The sequence below is a fragment of the Lissotriton vulgaris genome, unplaced genomic scaffold, assembly GCF_964263255.1.
Source record: "Lissotriton vulgaris unplaced genomic scaffold, aLisVul1.2 SCAFFOLD_843, whole genome shotgun sequence".
Taxonomy (NCBI): domain Eukaryota; kingdom Metazoa; phylum Chordata; class Amphibia; order Caudata; family Salamandridae; genus Lissotriton; species Lissotriton vulgaris.
The window spans coordinates 287,579-305,190 of NW_028253822.1; the positions used below are offsets into that span (position 1 = coordinate 287,579).

Genomic DNA, 17,612 nt, shown 5'->3' on the forward strand with positions numbered 1-17,612 from the left:
GAGCAGATCTACCCAAAGTGTCGCCTAAGTGGGGCAATGATAATTAAGCTGATCCGGGACCTAGACCCCCTCCTGCAGCACCCAACAAGGAGGACCAACGCTGTCCCCACACATGTGCAGGTATTGTGCAGCCTGCACCTACTGGCCTCCAGAAGCTTCCAGGGAATAGTCGCTGTTGCAGGGGGTATATCGAAGCCCACCATGTCCTGCTGCCTAAGGAGTTTCCTGGAGGCCATGCTGACCCGCCTACACCACTACATTTCATCCCACCAGCCAACAGGACTTGAACGAAACCAAGCTGCAATTTTACAATGTAGCCCAATTTCCACACATAATAGGATGCATTGACTGTACCCACATCCACATCTGCCCACCTGCACAAACAGAATACATGTATCGGAACTGCAAGTCCTACCACTCCCTCAATATACAGATGGTATGCAATGCAAAGACAATCATCACGGACATAGTAGCACAGTACCCGGGGAGCACACATGACTCCTTCATATTCCGGCACAGTGGCCTCCACACACGACTGGCCAGGGGAGACTTTGGTGAAGGACACCTACTGGGTAAGTACACATGCCACACAACAGTACAATATGCTAATGACGCTGCGCTGCACAGGCACTCACCCTCTGCTCCTATCATGCAGGTGACAGTGGCTACGCTCTCCGTGAGTACCTACTCACCCCATACCTCAACCCAGCAACACCACTGGAACGGCGTTACAATGCAGCACACATTCGCACAAGAAATTGCATTGAAAGGACATTTGGGCTTTTGAAGAGCAGATTCCGCATACTGCACAAGACTGGTGGGGCCATCAAATACGATTCAGAGGTCTGCTGCCGCATCGTGGCCGTGTGTGCTATCCTACACAACATTGCCACCAAGCGCAGGATACCTGTAGACATCTCAGGCAGTGAGTCAGAAGGGGACAATCGGCCACCTGCACATGTGCGTCACGCACGCGGGGAGAATCCAGCCGAAGGACACAGGCGCCGCAACAAAATCAGCATGAACTATTTCTAGTGGACCCACTCCCCACACCCATTACTCAACTCATGCATGACAACATTAATAATGACATGAGGCACTATACGTTAATCAGAATTTTAGTTACTGTTACTGCACAATAAATATTGCATTCTGAAAAGTGTTCAAAGATTGACATATTGCGTCATATGTCCAGGTGAGTCTGAATGGCATGCTTGTTGTGTCAGCATGTGGCCTCTTTGGAATGCACCACAGTTCAGTGGTGTCTGCGGGTAGTTGCCCCAGACCTCCTCTCTACGTCCTCCTCCAGATTTTGCCGTGTGGCGGCAGAGGGCCTGCTGCTGTGGCGGGGTGCCACGACTGGTGGTATGGACTGGCTGCTGTGGCTCGATGTTGCCTCACTGTTGTCGTCTGCCCACCCCGCCTGGCCATGGCCACTGGCCTGCATACCCTGCATGGCCACTGATATGTTCTCCAGGGCTGTAGCTATGTCCTGGCAGCACTGCACCATTTGCACCTGCATGGCCAGGGATCGTCTTGAGAGCTGTGAGGTGGCGTTACCAATTATATGATTGGACCTCGTGTACGCCGACAGGCGGGTCAACAGTTGACGGTGTCGGCGGCGATTGACATTCTGTTGACGGGACATTGCCTGAGTGTTGGCCTCCACAGCTGCAGTCATTTGTGCGACGTTACGTGCCGTCTTATCCAGTTGGAGGTGGATGGCGGCTAGGTGTCGGGCCTGGGTCTGGTGAACACTCAGCGTCCTGCGCTCAATAGAGAGCCCACCTGCTCTAACAATTCTGCCCCTGCCAGCGCGGGATGTATTGGTGCGCGGCTCCCTGACCAGACCGCTCGTCTGGCTCCTCACAGCCGCAGGGCGGCGGGTTTGTTGGCGACCTGCTGCTGGTGTTTGCAGGCCGCACTGCTGGCTGTGTGCTGTGTGGTACGACTGCAGCGCCTGTTGTCACGGGGGTGGCACGGGCCACAGAAGCGGGTGGTGGGATGACCTGTGTTGTTGCAGCTTGCCCTGATGGTCCGGGCTGTGGAGTATGGTGTGTATTCCCCTCCGTGTCGTCCGTGTTCTCCTCAATCACCAGGGCCTCACTGTCAGTGCTGGGGACATCAGCGCCACCTGTGATGTAAAGTGGACGATGATTAGTGGCATGTTACGTACACAGTTAGGCCTGCTACATGCATGCAGTCTACCATTCCCTGTCTGGCTGCGGGATTGACTGCCACTGGACATGTGGGGCTCTATGGTACAGGTTGGTAATTGTGGCCAGACTACATGTCCCACAATGCAATTGCACTATGGAGCTGTACATTGACTAAATGCTTGGTGTTTGTAATGGGATGCACTGGAGTCGTGGACAATGTTAGGGGACAGGGGGTTGCAGTCGCATGGCACTTACCTGGTGTGTCTTCGGTGTGTCGGGAGGAGTCAAGCCGGGTCACACCCACGCAGGCCTGTGGGTCGATGGTCTCCTCCACCTGGTCCTCCAGTGGGGTGTTCGGTGGGACGGTGGGCTCCCCTCCACCTGTCCCCGATTGCTCCCCCAGCCTCTCTGCAATCTTTTCTTTTGTCCGCCCTCTCAAGTCATACCAGCGCTTCTTCAGCTCGTCCACCGAGCGCTGGGTCACCCACGGCAATAACTTTGGCGCAGATGCGCAGCCATATGCATCGTTTGTCCGCGATATCGGTAATTGCGATTTCGCAATTTCAACTGGGGTATCGGCCGAATCAGCGATTATTTACCGATTTCTGACTTCTCGCAATCGGCGATTGCGATCGCTTGCAAATCGCATTTTGTCATCGCAAAACATCATGAATTCCGTTCTGCGATTTCTGAATTGCGATTCGCATTTACTCGCAATTTAAAAATTGCAGAATTGGGCATTGATGAATCTGGCTGTAAAGCCATAACATGTTTCGAGACATATAAAATACATTGCTGCTTCATCAGGGCTGGTTCAAAATATTGGTTTACATTGATGCAGAAGGTAGTCACTTGCTTTAAAGCAACTAGCTTCCAGAAGTGTCTGGCACTGAACGATGGTGGAGGGGCAGGGGTGGAGGGGGGGGGGGGGGGGTAGAGACAGAATAAAAAATAAAAATTCCACTTACCTTTTTGCCAGCCTCCACCTCTCCTCCGTTCTTGTCCTCTTCCTGTAGTCCTGGCAGCAGGAAGCACACAGCTCCCGGGCTCCCCTGAGCCAATCACAACACTGCTATGCAGTGTTGTGATTGGTCTGAGTGCCGTGGTTTGGCGCTCAGACGGGGACAGGGAGGCTTTGAATGTTCCTCACCAGGCTGTGTAATTTATTCGAGTGGGGAACATGGAGAGTGCGCATGAGCTATTTAGTCAGCCCAAGAAGGCAGGCCAAACAGTTCATGTGCACTTTGGGAGTGCACACCACTCCTCCCCCAGTGCCATCAGCCAAACCCGCCCTAACGCAGACCTGCAGCTACAAACCCCAAAACTATAATAGCGACGTTATTTTTGCTGCTCTGCTGTGGGGCAACGCTCCTCCGCCTTAGTGGAGGAGCCACCCCTGCAAAAGAGGCACTTTCCAACACACCTGTACTTTGGTTCATTTCTGCAGACGTACAGTCAGTGGTGGCTGGTAATTTTAGGAGGGAAGGGGGCAGATTGGACACATACACACTCACTCACATCTATGCATTCACACATGCACACACACACATCCATTCACAACATTTGTTACCAAATATTCAAACATACTTGCAGGCACGCACCAAACATTAATAAAAACACACACACACACACACTTGCCAGCAGCTCTGCTTTGTGGTCCCAGGAGTGCTGGGACTACTGCCTTTTCTCATTGGTTGGTAGGGCAATGAGGCAAGGCAGCAGTCTCAAGCCTCAGAGGACCCAGAGGGATAGGGATTGCTGGGACCTTAGGTCAGCGAACGAGGGAAAGCAGCAGTCCCTCACTCGTTATAAAGTGGGATGGGGTCATTGGGACTTCTGACACCATCTCTCTCTGTGACGAGGTTTCACCAGCGGCGACCCGTGGAGGGAGTTCCATGGGGCAGAGAGGTGGGGTGGGGGTTGCTAAAAACTGAAATATGGATAATTGGAGGTAAGTAAACGATTTATTAAATAAAACGAATTTCGTAGCGCGCCCTACATGGCTATACCATATAAACCATTTTCCACCCCGGCCGCAAGGCGACCGGGGCGGAAAAGAGGTGGACGGTGTTTCTGTCCACCGCGGTCCCCACCGCCATAATAATATGGCTGGGGAAATGGGTGGCGGGCGGACAAGGATGTCGGGCGGATTGCCACCGCCCGCATGGCGGTGGCGATCCGCCCGACATCCTAATGGGCCTCAAAGTTATCATACTACATAACTCATAGGATAGATAACAAGATATACAACAGAGAAGTATACAATCTACTTGAACAAGAAGAATACAAAAAGCATATAATGCAAATATTATAATAAAACACTATAATATAATAAGAGAAGAATTATGGGGATAAAAAATCATAGCATCAGAATAAAATAATGTGTTCCAGAAAAAAAAAAGAGTGTACTATATGAATTTCTTGAAAAGAGAGAAAGGAAAGAAAGGAGAGAAGAGACGATGAGAAAGAGGAGAAGAGAGAGAGAAAGAAAAAAATAAAAAATTAATAAATTAAAAATGGGTTTTATAGGAATGATGAATGAAATCATATACACTCCTACCTATGCACACTCACATATGCAAGCCTGAACACTCACATATACAAAGTAGAATATTCAATTAGTCAGTCACCCTGCATTTCAGAGTGACAATTGCGTAGTGGCACACTCAAGCACACTGCACACACACATACACCCACACACACACACACACACACACAAACATATATGTGCACTGAAATACATCTATTAACATAAACACTACCCCAATCAATGGCATACTAATCCTTGTGCACAGACACAAGCATGCACACAGAATGCCACAAACATAGAAGTTATGCTGGACCAGTAGGGGTTGATGTTGGTATCTGCCTCAGGGCATCTAATTGTGTGATAGATAAAAAAGACATTTCATTTTCCATCAAAGTAATTAGAAAGCCAATGTGAAATGTGATGAAAAAATATGCAGATAAGCTTCAGAGAGCAAGAGAGTGCTTCGCCTAAAAACAAACTTGAGTAAACCGATAGAAGATTAGGAATGAAGGAGAATGAACACTAGGAAGTGAGTCTTCCCAGTGAATAAAAGGGCCCGAGTTAGAGAGCAGTTTATCTGTCTGTGACATCGTTTTTTGCTCCGTCTACCTGATATATACCTGCACTCCAAATTTAGAGATGCCCGCTCCCCCAGCGGATATCATCATCATCATCATCATCATCATCATCATCATTATCATCATCAATAAAGCTTTATTCGATTTTTGCAAAAAAAATCATAAAAGCACATACCTCAACATTATAATCAATACAGCTTTGAAATAATTATCAAATAATATTAAACATATTGCCAATGACGTCAGCTAAGAGCCCTTTCTTCAATTGTAATCGAGGGGAATAACATATTATGAAAAATTAATATAAAAATGGTTCTTCAGCATGTAATTTCCTTTTTTCGTTCAAATTAGCATACAGTAATCCAAATCCCAGTCTTTCTTGTTTTAAAACCCCGATCAAAAACGCACAAGATAAAAGCAAACAGAAGTAGAGTTTAAGAACTGTAAAAACAACAGAGCAGGCCCGACTTGGTCAAATGTATTGGTTTTAGGATCGGAAATAGGAACTTATGCCGGAGATTATTATATTTTGGGAAAAACATAGTGACATGTAAAGTGTAATTAACAGTTGTATTGTCGCAGGGGCAGGTCCGAGACTCCGAGTTAGAAAAAAACATAATTAAAGGGAATGAGGTGGGGAAATAAATTCAACCAAAAGCGGATATCGATTGTATTAGTAGGAACTGCCATCGTGGCAACATGACAGAGCTGTATGGCACACTTTCAATTCGCTTTTTTCATTTAAATAAAAATGAAAATTCAAAGTGGGATATTATTTGGGGGGGGGGGGGAGGGAGCAATGACCCCTCTCTCTATGGGGTTTTCTCCCATGGAGTGAGGGTCGTTGAAATGTTTGTACTTTCACTTGCTGCTATTCCTATGCCTTGGAAATGTTTTGTGATTCAATCAACGATGCAACGCTGATGAGATCTAATGCTTCATGTGATTTTTATGTGCCATGATTTTAAAATATAACATGACCTGTCAACCAATGTGGATCATGGACATTTACCGTTCGTTCTTGTCTCCTCCAGGTAAATATCAGTGCGGTCCCACCTCAGTGAAAGCCATTAAAGAAGGAGACATCGACCTCGGCTATGACGCACCTTTTGTGTTTGCGGAAGTGAACGCAGACCGAACCACGTGGCTTATTTTGAAAGACGAAACAAAGTGGAGAGTGAATAGTAACAGCAGCTCTACTGGAAAATACATCAGCACAAAAGCTGTTGGCAGTACCATCCGAATGGACGTCACACACAACTATAAATATCCGGAAGGTAGGGTAAACACCTCACATACCCAGCGACGTTGAAAGGGCGCTGTGGACCCTTGTGCAATCAAGGAAAATGCCAAATGACTGCTATTTGGGTAGAAAAATAAATCACTAGTCAAGCTTTGATGAGCCTTCTCAGGTCACCTTTCCTAGCTAAGGCCTTGGTCATACACTTTATTGCCCCTTCACAGCATTTTGCTGTCCTTGTTGGTCTGAAGGTTGAGTGTCATGTTACTTTATTGATGGCTGCTTTGATACTTGGTCAACCATGATAGCAGTGAATCTAGCAAGTGTTAAATAAGGGTCTTAAACAATGTAAGATGTGCAGTTAATGGGACAATTCTACATTGCGTAAGAATCTCAACATCCCAGTAGGCTATTATCGACTTTAATATGTTGCTTTACGTTTAGAGGTTCTGTGCAAAGGCGAAGTGGGATGTTTATTTAGCCATATATGCAAGACAGCGTAAAAAGGTGCCGCAATTGGTGGTTAGATGTGCAATTACCTAACAGCATGCAACCAATCTGATAAGACAGCAGCCGAGTCTGGTGGCTTATTGGACTAATGCATTCAGTGTAGCGGCTTGTGTTCAACCTCATGGTCATAAGCTCAAATCCCAGCGTGTCCACTAAGCCATTTGTCCTTCTGAGAATGATAAAATGAGTGCCATTAAGTTGGGTAACAATAAACATTTGTTGTTCAGTGCCAATATACCCTTGGGTGAATATGCACTTTACAAAATACACAATATGTTAATTGGCTAAAACAATCACAAGGGATATTTATGGGCTTTTTAATTTGAGCCTACCAATATGCACAAGCTGTTTGTGACAAAACACTCAGAGATTTACCAAGAACTTATAGGTGCTTAAATTCCTTCCTTTGCCTATCATTGGTTGGCTTTATTCTTATTCTCATTATCTTTCTTCGATGGCTCTCCACTGCTAAAACAACAGTTGAGGGACAGCATGCAGAACAATGTCATACATTCACCCCAGTACAGAGATGTGGGCCTAAATCCATCCTTTTATTCCTCACCATGCCATTCCAGTTTGAACCCAGCCATGTGCAAATCAGTCTTGACCCTGTGCCTCATGGGAACAGTCTAGTCCCAACTGCCAAGCCAGGTCCTCCCTGGACTGGAAACAAGCATCCTAGGAACGGTTTTGGGGTTTCACTCCTCTTCAGCCAGGCTAGCTTGATTCCAGTGGCATGGAAAGCACAGGACCCACGTCTGGACATACCCGTCCCACTCGGGGTGCCAAATGCAAAAACAACAGTTGATGGACATAACGCAGGAGGGGCCATGAGCCCCCCGCATACTTAGTAATAAAGCACCGGGGGTGGCGGTCCCTGGGGCTCGGGGGGCCTTAGAGGCCCCCCATCATCAACATCAAAGCCCCGGGGGGTGGCGGTCCCCGGGGCTGCGGGGGGGCCGTGTGCCCCCCTGCTACAATAATTTCTTTGCCCCAGGGTTGGCGGTCCCCGGGGCAGTTTGGAGGGGGGGGGGGATTTGGCCCCCCTCACATTTTTGCTGGGGGCTAATTTGAAAAGAGCAGACCGGGTTTTTTTTTTCGCAGGGTATGCGTACCTACGCATACCCCATGATTTTAAAAAAAATCTCGGATCAGTAAAATAAAAAAATGACCCTACTTGATTTTAGAGGTGCACATGCATGCATGTGCACACGGCATCGTGCACATGTCCACCTACAAAATGAAGTGGCTGATGCAGCTGCCTGATCAAACCTTTTTTTTCCATCCTTATTTTTACTCTGCTGAGCAGCTTCTTGCCAATGCGGTACCACAAACAAAAGCCAGAAGGCATTGGCAGAATCTATAGGCCCCAAACTTCCTTTGACGATGTGTGTTAGAACTTATGTCCATTAAGAAATTGTCATGCAGGTTAGCACTTAACTTGAAAAAAAAGTAATACAAGTGCAAAGGGACAAAGTTCATCTTAAGATCTCGCCGCTGGCAATGAACAATTCTAGGCTATGTAAAGGCTACAACTGTCTAGTTTTGATGCCACCTCATGCCTCTTTCTTCAATCACCACACACTTTCTGAATCTTTAGCTCACTCTTGCAGATTCTGCTTCAGCCATACTTTTTCCCTCTGTTACTGTTTGCTACTTTTTTTTCACCACTTCTTTCTCTCTCCTGCTTTAGGTGGAAAACTTATGATGAAAACTTAGGGGGTCATTAGGATGACGGGCGGACTTAGTCCGCCCGCCATCCTATCGGAATTCGGGACCTCCCACCATAAGGGCGGGGGTCGCGTGGGGGTTATTAGGATGCACCGGCCACAGTGGTGGGCGCATCATGCATTTTTAACATTGTGGCGGGCGATGCTCTCAGCACCGCCCGCCACAATGCTAAAAATGCATGTATGCATTTGCATACACAAAGCGGCAGGCACCGCGCGGTGCCTGACGCATCGTGTATGCAAATGCTGGGGGGTACCACAGGTACACCCCATGTGCACACCCCACCTCGCCTTCACTTTGGGGGCCCGCAGGGGGCCCCCAAAGTGAAGACCGCATGCCTTTGCGTGGCAGCATCGCCGCCATGGAAAGGCATCTGTTTCTGCCCATTGTAATATGGCTGGCGGTGTCTAATAGACACCGCCACCATATTAAACTTTCCCCCCCCGGCCGCAAGGTGACCGGGGCGGAAAAGTGGCGGACGGTGTTTCCGGCCGCCGCGGTCCCCCCCGCCATAGTAATATGGCGGGGGGGAAATGGGTGGCAGGCGGGTATGGATGTCTGGCGGATCGCCACCGCCCGCATGGCAGTGGCGATCCGCCAGACATCCTAATGGGCCCCTTAGTCTTGGTCCCTCTAAAATGTGTGATGGTGCACACCACCCTCAACCATCAATGACAAATTAAGCATTGATGTGCAGACACTTATCACTCGGTTATAACTCGTGATCATTGCCCGCACCAAACCGTATGCAAAGGGTGATCTCATGTATGAAAGAGGAATGCTTTAAGAAAGTTACTGCCCTGCAGAGTAACATTGTCCTTTACAGAGTAAAGCACAAACAAGAAGATTCTGCTGGGCAATATTTTGAATTATAGATGGATACACTGAATAATGGAGATGTTTTTCACTGAGGGGTTATAAATAACATCAGATATACAATGAGAGCAAAAGCGAAGTTCTCTTTAACCCCTTCGCTGCTGATGACGAGCTCAGCTCGTCATCAGCCACGGTGGTCGTGTGCGGATGACGAGCTGAGCTCGTCATCTAACGCGGCTTTTTGAAAAGTACCGCACACAGCGGGAAAAGCCGCTGCAGCGATGTGGTTAATCTCCCTCAGAACCCAGAGGTGAATACCATTCCCATTATTCACTTTTTACCTGTTTGTAATTTTATCTTATTTATGTATGAGCCTCCCTGTCAGCCTTAGGGTGGTCTCTTACCAACAATTTTTACCTTCACCCTTCTGTCTTGCTAACTATTTTTTTGCTGGCCTTAGAACATTCTTACCACTGCTAGCCAGTGTTACAGTGCTTGTGCTCACTCGTCAAAATATGGTAAATTGGCTTAGACCTGATTGCCATATTGAATTTACTTATGAGCCCCTAGTAAAGTGGCATACCATATATCCAGCGCCTATAAATTAAAAGCCACTAAAGGGCTTGCAACACTTATTGTGCAAACCACTTAAGTAGCACCTTAAAACATGTCCCAGGTCTGCCATTGCAATTTTAAAATGGCTATTTGACTTGGCAAAATAAACTCCTTGGCCAGCCATAAACTCTCCTTTTATTACATATATGGCGCCCCAAGGTAAGCCCTATATAGCCCATAGCAAACATAACAAGATGATGGACGGAGTGCTGAAACTTTTCAACCACTCACCCCCAGTCTGAAGATCTGGGCTTATTCCATCATTCTTTTTTCACTATGCACCCCAGTTTGGACCCATAGTGCAGGGTACATTGTAACTAAAAGGTTGGACATTTACTTTTTAGTTCTGCATGTCCTCCTAGTAAAAAACTCAATGTGATGTCCACTACTGTGAGACCTACCTCTCCAATATGATAGCATTTGGTTGACTTATTCCATGTAATAAGCACACATTTTGATTGGGAGCTTGTAATGGCTTCATGTTTAGTGTCTGAGCAAATGCAATTTAAAATTATCTTTAATGGTAAAGTCGAGTTTTAAGTTACAATTTTGAAATTGCCACTTTTAGATATTTGACATTTTCCTGTCCCAATTATTTGGTTCCTGCAGCCTGTTCCTGGAATCACATAACTGGGTGTAGTTGGCCGTTGGACATTTGAGGTAGGCCTTGCAAAAGTGAAAAAGGAATTAAAGAGTTGTGAGGATTTGGGTGTATTATGTGGTAAGACTGTGCAGTTTTACTGTGGAATGCGCTCACAAAGACTGTCCTGGGTCCATTCTGGCTCATATGAATAACCTTAAACTCAATCCTGGATAGCTATGGCTTTGAGCAGATAGGCTTGCACAAAGGAACTTTAGTGTAAAGCATTTAACAGTACCTAACATTGACATTAGAAAGCCAAACAGCACAAGAGAAAAGCAACACCAACTTATATAAATAGATTATAATATATGAATTTTTATAGTTCTCGATGAGCAAAATACACAGCAAAGTTCCGGCGGTACAGCTTTTTGAAGGATTTATCACTGTTTATTTAAACCGCAAACAAACATTGCTGAATTTAAAGTTTGATGTAGTGGTCCTGATGGTGAGGATATAGGATGAAAAGATGCAGAAAAATGGTATGGTTGCCGTAAAGTCAGCGCATTGCCTTTGCGGTGATTCCTCTGTCCATGAGTAGTGCAGTGCAACTTTGGCCACAGGGTTCAGGGTCCCTCAAGGTCCTCATCCAGACCATAAAAGGCCAGCAGGGGCCAGGGTACCGATCCCCATGCACAGCGGTCCCTATGAAAACCTTCATTGTAGGCTAGCGTCCTTCTTGGGCAGCCAATCTGGACTCTGGTGACTTAGGTGCAAGTTTTGTAAAGGATCGGTCCCTTGGGGGCCACAGCGGCAGTTAGTGGCAATTCCTCTACCAAATTGCCAATTTGGGCTTCTTCAGCTTTAATGCCCCTTGTGCTCTTCCAGGGATCCAAACCCCTGACTGTTGGAGTCACTGCTTCAGTCCGGGTCTGGTGGATGACATTTCCCTGAGCCAGGAGCCACAGGCACAGTCCTAACTTCGTTAGCCCAAGTTGCAGCAGGTGCAGTCCAACCAACGGTGCAACCTATTTTTGTGTGGTCCAAGGGTTAGCAGGGCAGTCCTTATTCAATCTTTGCTCCAGTTCTGATGTGAAGTGAGTTTCAGGGTGCCAAGGGTGCCATATTTATCCTGAAAATGTCCTGAGAGAACTCAGTCACTAGCCAACGAGTTAGCAGTTCTCCTCCCTCTTGGTGATGACGTCCCTGCTATATGTGGCATCTGACAATCCCAGAGTGCACTATTCTGGCTACTCTCAAGATGTCTGAACAGTTACTGTGAGGAACTTGGTAGCCCACCCTAGAGTTGTGGCTACCTGTAGGCTACACAGCCACAGGAAAACAGGGTTGGGAACATGTCTTCCCTCTCTGACCCTCTGTCTAGCCAGCCTACCTGAACAAAGGGCAGCCGCTCAGGAGTATAATTGCCATTTTCACCTTTGAATCTCGGCTTTTACGCTAATACCGTAGGTGTCATCCTGCAAGGGGGGCTACCACATCTCCCTGCAGCAGGGTACTACTGTTTATAAGCCTGGGACTTGTTCACAGTACTCCACAGATGGGCAGAAAGCTTTCTGGTGGCCAGTGCCCCTGTGAGCAACTGGACCACCTAAGTCACAGAGTGTCAGCTTTCTAAAAGTTGCTTTACTTTAATAGTAATAAGAAGAAGGGGTCCCAGTGAAGTAGGACAAAAGATTTAAGAGTAGTAAAGTTATAAATCACCCAGAGAATAAATCCATCCACACTGTTTTATTCACAATGGGAACGCATATTAAATTTGCAGAAGTAAGAACATTTAAATCCGTGGTTTAGGCAGTGCCCCAAGAAAGGAAAGTAGGGGTGGGGGTAAGTGATCATGTGAGGATAAAGTGAAGGAAAAGAAAACTGTTACAAAGGTGACAGTACAATCAACCAATAAAAAATCCTCTAGTAGGCGTTACATATTATGTACAAAACACATGACATATTGGTCAGTATTCAAGGTAGAGCATACTTCACATTGTTCAATTAATGAAACATTCGGGCGTGAAGTTGACATACAGAAGCACGTGGTTGTCGACGTTTCGACCCTTTGAGAATACGCAGGTATAAGTGCTATCCTTGCAGTCGGGTCTTCATCAGGACCGGAAAGCGGGGCAAGCAACCACTCCGTGATATGCAGATCGCATTCACCATGCGGTGTTGAATGGCAGTCGTTGATAAGATAGACCGACGAATAGGTGGGATCGACACGTAGCATGCACAACGCGTTCACCATGCGATATTCCAAATATCGGCGCGTTGAATGGAGAATTAATCTCAAGGCATCTAAGGGCGACCCAGTACGGACTGAATCTCGCTGACAGTCCTTGAGGACTGTCAGCGAGATTCAGTCCTTGAGGACTGTCAGCGAGATTCAGTCCGTACTGGGTCGCCCTTAGATGCCTTGAGATTAATTCTCCATTCAACGCGCCGATATTTGGAATATCGCATGGTGAACACGTTGTGCATGCTACGTATCGATCCCACCTATTCGTCGGTCTATCTTATCAACGACTGCCATTCAACACCGCATGGTGAATGCGATCTGCATATCACGGAGTGGTTGCTTGCCCCGCTTTCCGGTCCTGATGAAGACCCTACTGCAAGGATAGCACTTATACCTGCGTATTCTCAAAGGGTCGAAACGTCGACAACCACGTGCTTCTGTATGTCAACTTCACGCCCGAATGTTTCATTAATTGAACAATGTGAAGTATGCTCTACCTTGAATACTGACCAATATGTCATGTGTTTTGTACATAATATGTAACGTCTACTAGAGGATTTTTTATTGGTTGATTGTACTGTCACCTTTGTAACAGTTTTCTTTTCCTTCACTTTATCCTCACATGATCACTTACCCCCACCCCTACTTTCCTTTCTTGGGGCACTGCCTAAACCACGGATTTAAATGTTCTTACTTCTGCAAATTTAATATGCGTTCCCATTGTGAATAAAACAGTGTGGATGGATTTATTCTCTGGGTGATTTATAACTTTACTACTCTTAAATCTTTTGTCCTACTTCACTGGGACCCCTTCTTCTTATTACTTAGCTAGCCCAGGTTCCTGCGACTCTTTTTGGGTACACCCCCAATTTATACTTTACTTTAATAGTGACATTATATTCGACCAGGGAATTAGGTCAGGTTTAATGCCACAATTGTTTGATACCTTACAATACCCAGTTAGGTAGTCCCATTCAGAAGTCATCCATGCTCAACTGCAAGCCGGTAACCCTGTTTTAGCCAATGGGGCTACTAGTTTTTCGCCGGTAAAACAAAACATTTAGGGGTTTCTCTGCTAAGACACTTATATGCATACATGTCACACTTAATAATATACAGCTCCCTTCCTCAGGGCTCTTTAGGCCTACCTTAGAGAAGACCTACATACATTGTTAAGATAAGTGATGATTTTACCATTAGTTGTAATGGCATAGTCGAATTGACAGTTTGACAACTGACCTTTCAATCTGCAGTGGCAGGCTAGGAGCCATTTTATATCATTTTTCAAACACAAGGTGGCACAATCGGTGCTGTAGCCCTGGGTGGACACTCAGCCTTACATGACCTTAGTTTACCATATACTATGGACTAGGGACTTATAAGTAAGTCTTTTTTTACAAACCTTTGTAAAGGGTTAGAACACTGGCACTGAGATCTGGTTAGCAGGCCTCAGGCCACTCCCAGCATCAAAAAACCAGCAGCAGGTAGTCCAAATTGGGGAAAAAGTGTGGGAGGGGGTGCTGCAAAAAGGCTTACAAGAGGTTTTCACTACCAGCACATGTAGAGCTTAAATGTACATGTCCAGCTTTTTAAATACACTGCACCTTGCCTTCTGGGCTGTCCAGGGCCCAAACGAGGGGTGATTTGTATGCATTGAAAAGGAATGTTTGGGCCTAACAAAAGTTTCTTTTTCTAGGCGGTCACAAGGCAGCTTAAAATTGCACACACAGACTGAAAAGCCAGCCTGAGACATGTTTGAAGGACTACTTATGTAGATCCCACAATAAGTAGTGCAGACCCACTAATATCATTTAATTTACAGGGCCTGGGTACATGTAATATCAATTTACAAGGGACTGATGCCATTTGGGAACAAGCCTGTTACCATGTTTTAGTAGTGTCCACATGCACTTTAGCAGTGCTTAGCAGTGGTAAATTGAGATGAGTTCTAAGGCCAGCAAAAACGAGATCAGCAAAAATAGTAGGGGTGAAGGCAAAATGTTTTGTGGAAGACCACCGTATGGCTTGCAGGTCTACCAACCTCTCTCTCTTGCTTGTTACAAAATGTAGGTATATAGGCATTGATTACATTTATTAGCAAAACATTAGACATTCTGAGTGCTTGTCTTATTTATGTTGTATGCAATATTTATAATGCAATTGTAGAATATGTGAATGTGAACATCTGCTGAATTGTACAAATGTTCTACATCGAAATAAACACAAGGATGGTTAAAAACATATTTGAATGGCACATTTCAGGAGTTTTGACCAAAACAATTAACTAATATATCAAGTTCCACTCACACAGAATCATACATGCACACACCCCCATACAGGGCCTGACTCCCCATATGAGGCAACAGGAGAGCATGAAGGCTACTATTAAGGATGGATGAATGGGAAATCAGATACCCAGCTCAACCAGCCATGAGGAGTGAACACCATTTTCTTGCAGACACATTCATAATCTGCCTCCAAATGCTCCTGGAGAAGGTCAGAGTGACTTCCTGCATTCCCTCTGTACATTTTGGAGCTTATATCAAAACATTCCCACTGCTGCTTTAACCCAGTCCTGCGCTGTACCCACATGGGCACCGGCACACACAATCAACTCCCAGAGGCAAATGCAATCAGATATGCATAGGTGCAAAGGCACATACTTTCCCTCCTTTAACCAACACTCATAGACACTAACAGACACTACTCCTCTTAATGCGTTATCATCCAAGTTTTTAGAATGAATTAGATGTAATACCATAAAATATTTAAAACACATAGTTAATTTAAAAACAATAATATTTCAGTTGTGTTACAGATATAATCATCACAAACATTAGAACACACAAAATATTTCTTAATTATATACCCTGTGCCAATTCCAAAGGAAGACACCTGTTCCTAAAAGTTCAAACATTGAATCTCATAAAACAAGGCAGTTTCAAAGTGTAGTGGCTGATGTGCTGATGATAACTAGTTAGAGGATTGTGTTCAAGATAGCATAGTGAGCCTTCTGGTTTTGAATTGTATCTTCTGGTCCATCAGAGCATTGTACACTATACAGAAAAAAAAAACCTTATGCCTTCTCCCTAATTTCTTTCTGCCAGGTTCAGACAAGGAAAGATTTGTGTTTAAAAAGGCATCCAGAAAGCTGTTTAAAAAAGGAGTGTTTGCAGAGAGCTTGAGCCCAGAGGAGTGGCTGAGCGATGAACTCATCGATGAATTTAGTGATGATTCTGATGATCAAGAATCCGAGGAGCAGTTTTCTGGCGAGTTCCAGCTTTCTGAATCAGCCCAAGTTGGTCAAGATATCAATGTAGCCATAGCAATCAAGAACCCAACCTCTGAAAACAAGACTGTCAACGTGAAGATCTGCGCCTATGCGATAACATACACCCGTACTCCTGGGGCGACGATCATCAAGCACTCAGTCCATCTCCAACTCTCACCTAATGAAGGTAAGGTCAGAGACTATCCAGGCGCAGAACACAAATGTCTCTTGTTGACTCAATCTATCATAGTTACACTCCAGTAGTGCAAAGATGAAAAGACCACTAGAGCAAGATGTGTTCATATAAAGAATGTGGCAGATAAAAACCTCAAATAATTTCAACTGCCTAGAGATGATAAAAGGTAACATTGATTGGTCTTTATAAAGACAACGTTTATGGGGATCTAATAGTAAGATAGTTAAAAGGACTGGAAAAAGCTCTAGTGAGTTAGGCCCTTTTTCATTTTAAGCACTGACCTTTAGGTGTCACTGAGCAGCCCAGATATGTTACGCCTTTATAAAGCGACAACAATTTACACATGGATCTATTTTTGGCAGGCTGCCAAGTTACACTCAATTATAACACCCTCTTTAATGCAGGTCAGATGAACGAGATGAAAAAGTGGGCTGTTGTACATTTCTTTCTCTCTCTTATAATGCACAACACAACTAGGCAAATGAGACAAAGGATGGGCAACATTAGGATAATTTCCTTATTCTGGAAGACCTTTTAGACCTTGACAGTTTATGTAGTCAATATAGAACCACAATATATCAACACTCCTCTTATTCTTTGTGAATTCATTCTGAAAATTTGAAGGTATGGCCTCACAGATCGCCTGAGTGTCATACTTCATCATCGGACATCCTTGCTCCCCAGAGCAGGGCCAGCTCACCTGTGAAATTACAGGAAGTACATATGGATGAGGGTTAGGTGGGAATCCAAGAGGAATAAGAGCTAAACATCCCAGGAACCTTTAATCAGGAACTACCTTTATTCTGTTCTGTTTATTCTGTTCTGAGGGAAACAAGTTGATTAAAGGCTGAAGCATGTCTAGGAGTCATAATTACTCCTGCATCTAGTAGGTTAACATGTTTCAGCCAATGGTCCCATACAGGGGCTGCGGCTTTCAACATGACGAAGGACCCCTATTCCTTATATTACTTTGCAAGCATATTACACATACAGCAGGCATACACAATACTCATTTGTATATATCTTCTTTCCTGCTAAGTAGAGGAACGCTTCATCAGCATGTATTTAGGAGGTCCGTAAGCTAAACTAGGGGAAACCCTCATAGAGGAGTACATTCGGGGTGGCCTTGTAGTAAAAC

The 17,612-nt window shown here is 45.4% G+C and overlaps 1 protein-coding gene across 1 annotated transcript in view; it reads left to right on the top strand.

Moving 5' to 3' along the window:
• LOC147660746 (protein-glutamine gamma-glutamyltransferase E-like) overlaps window positions 1–17,612 on the top strand; it is a 238,891-nt gene that overhangs the window by 143,444 nt on the left and 77,835 nt on the right. The window contains exons 9-10 of the mRNA XM_086951486.1: window positions 6,302–6,544; window positions 16,115–16,465. Of these exons, the coding sequence (XP_086807612.1) occupies window positions 6,302–6,544; window positions 16,115–16,465 (594 nt within the window). The remainder of the gene's footprint in view (window positions 1–6,301; window positions 6,545–16,114; window positions 16,466–17,612) is intronic.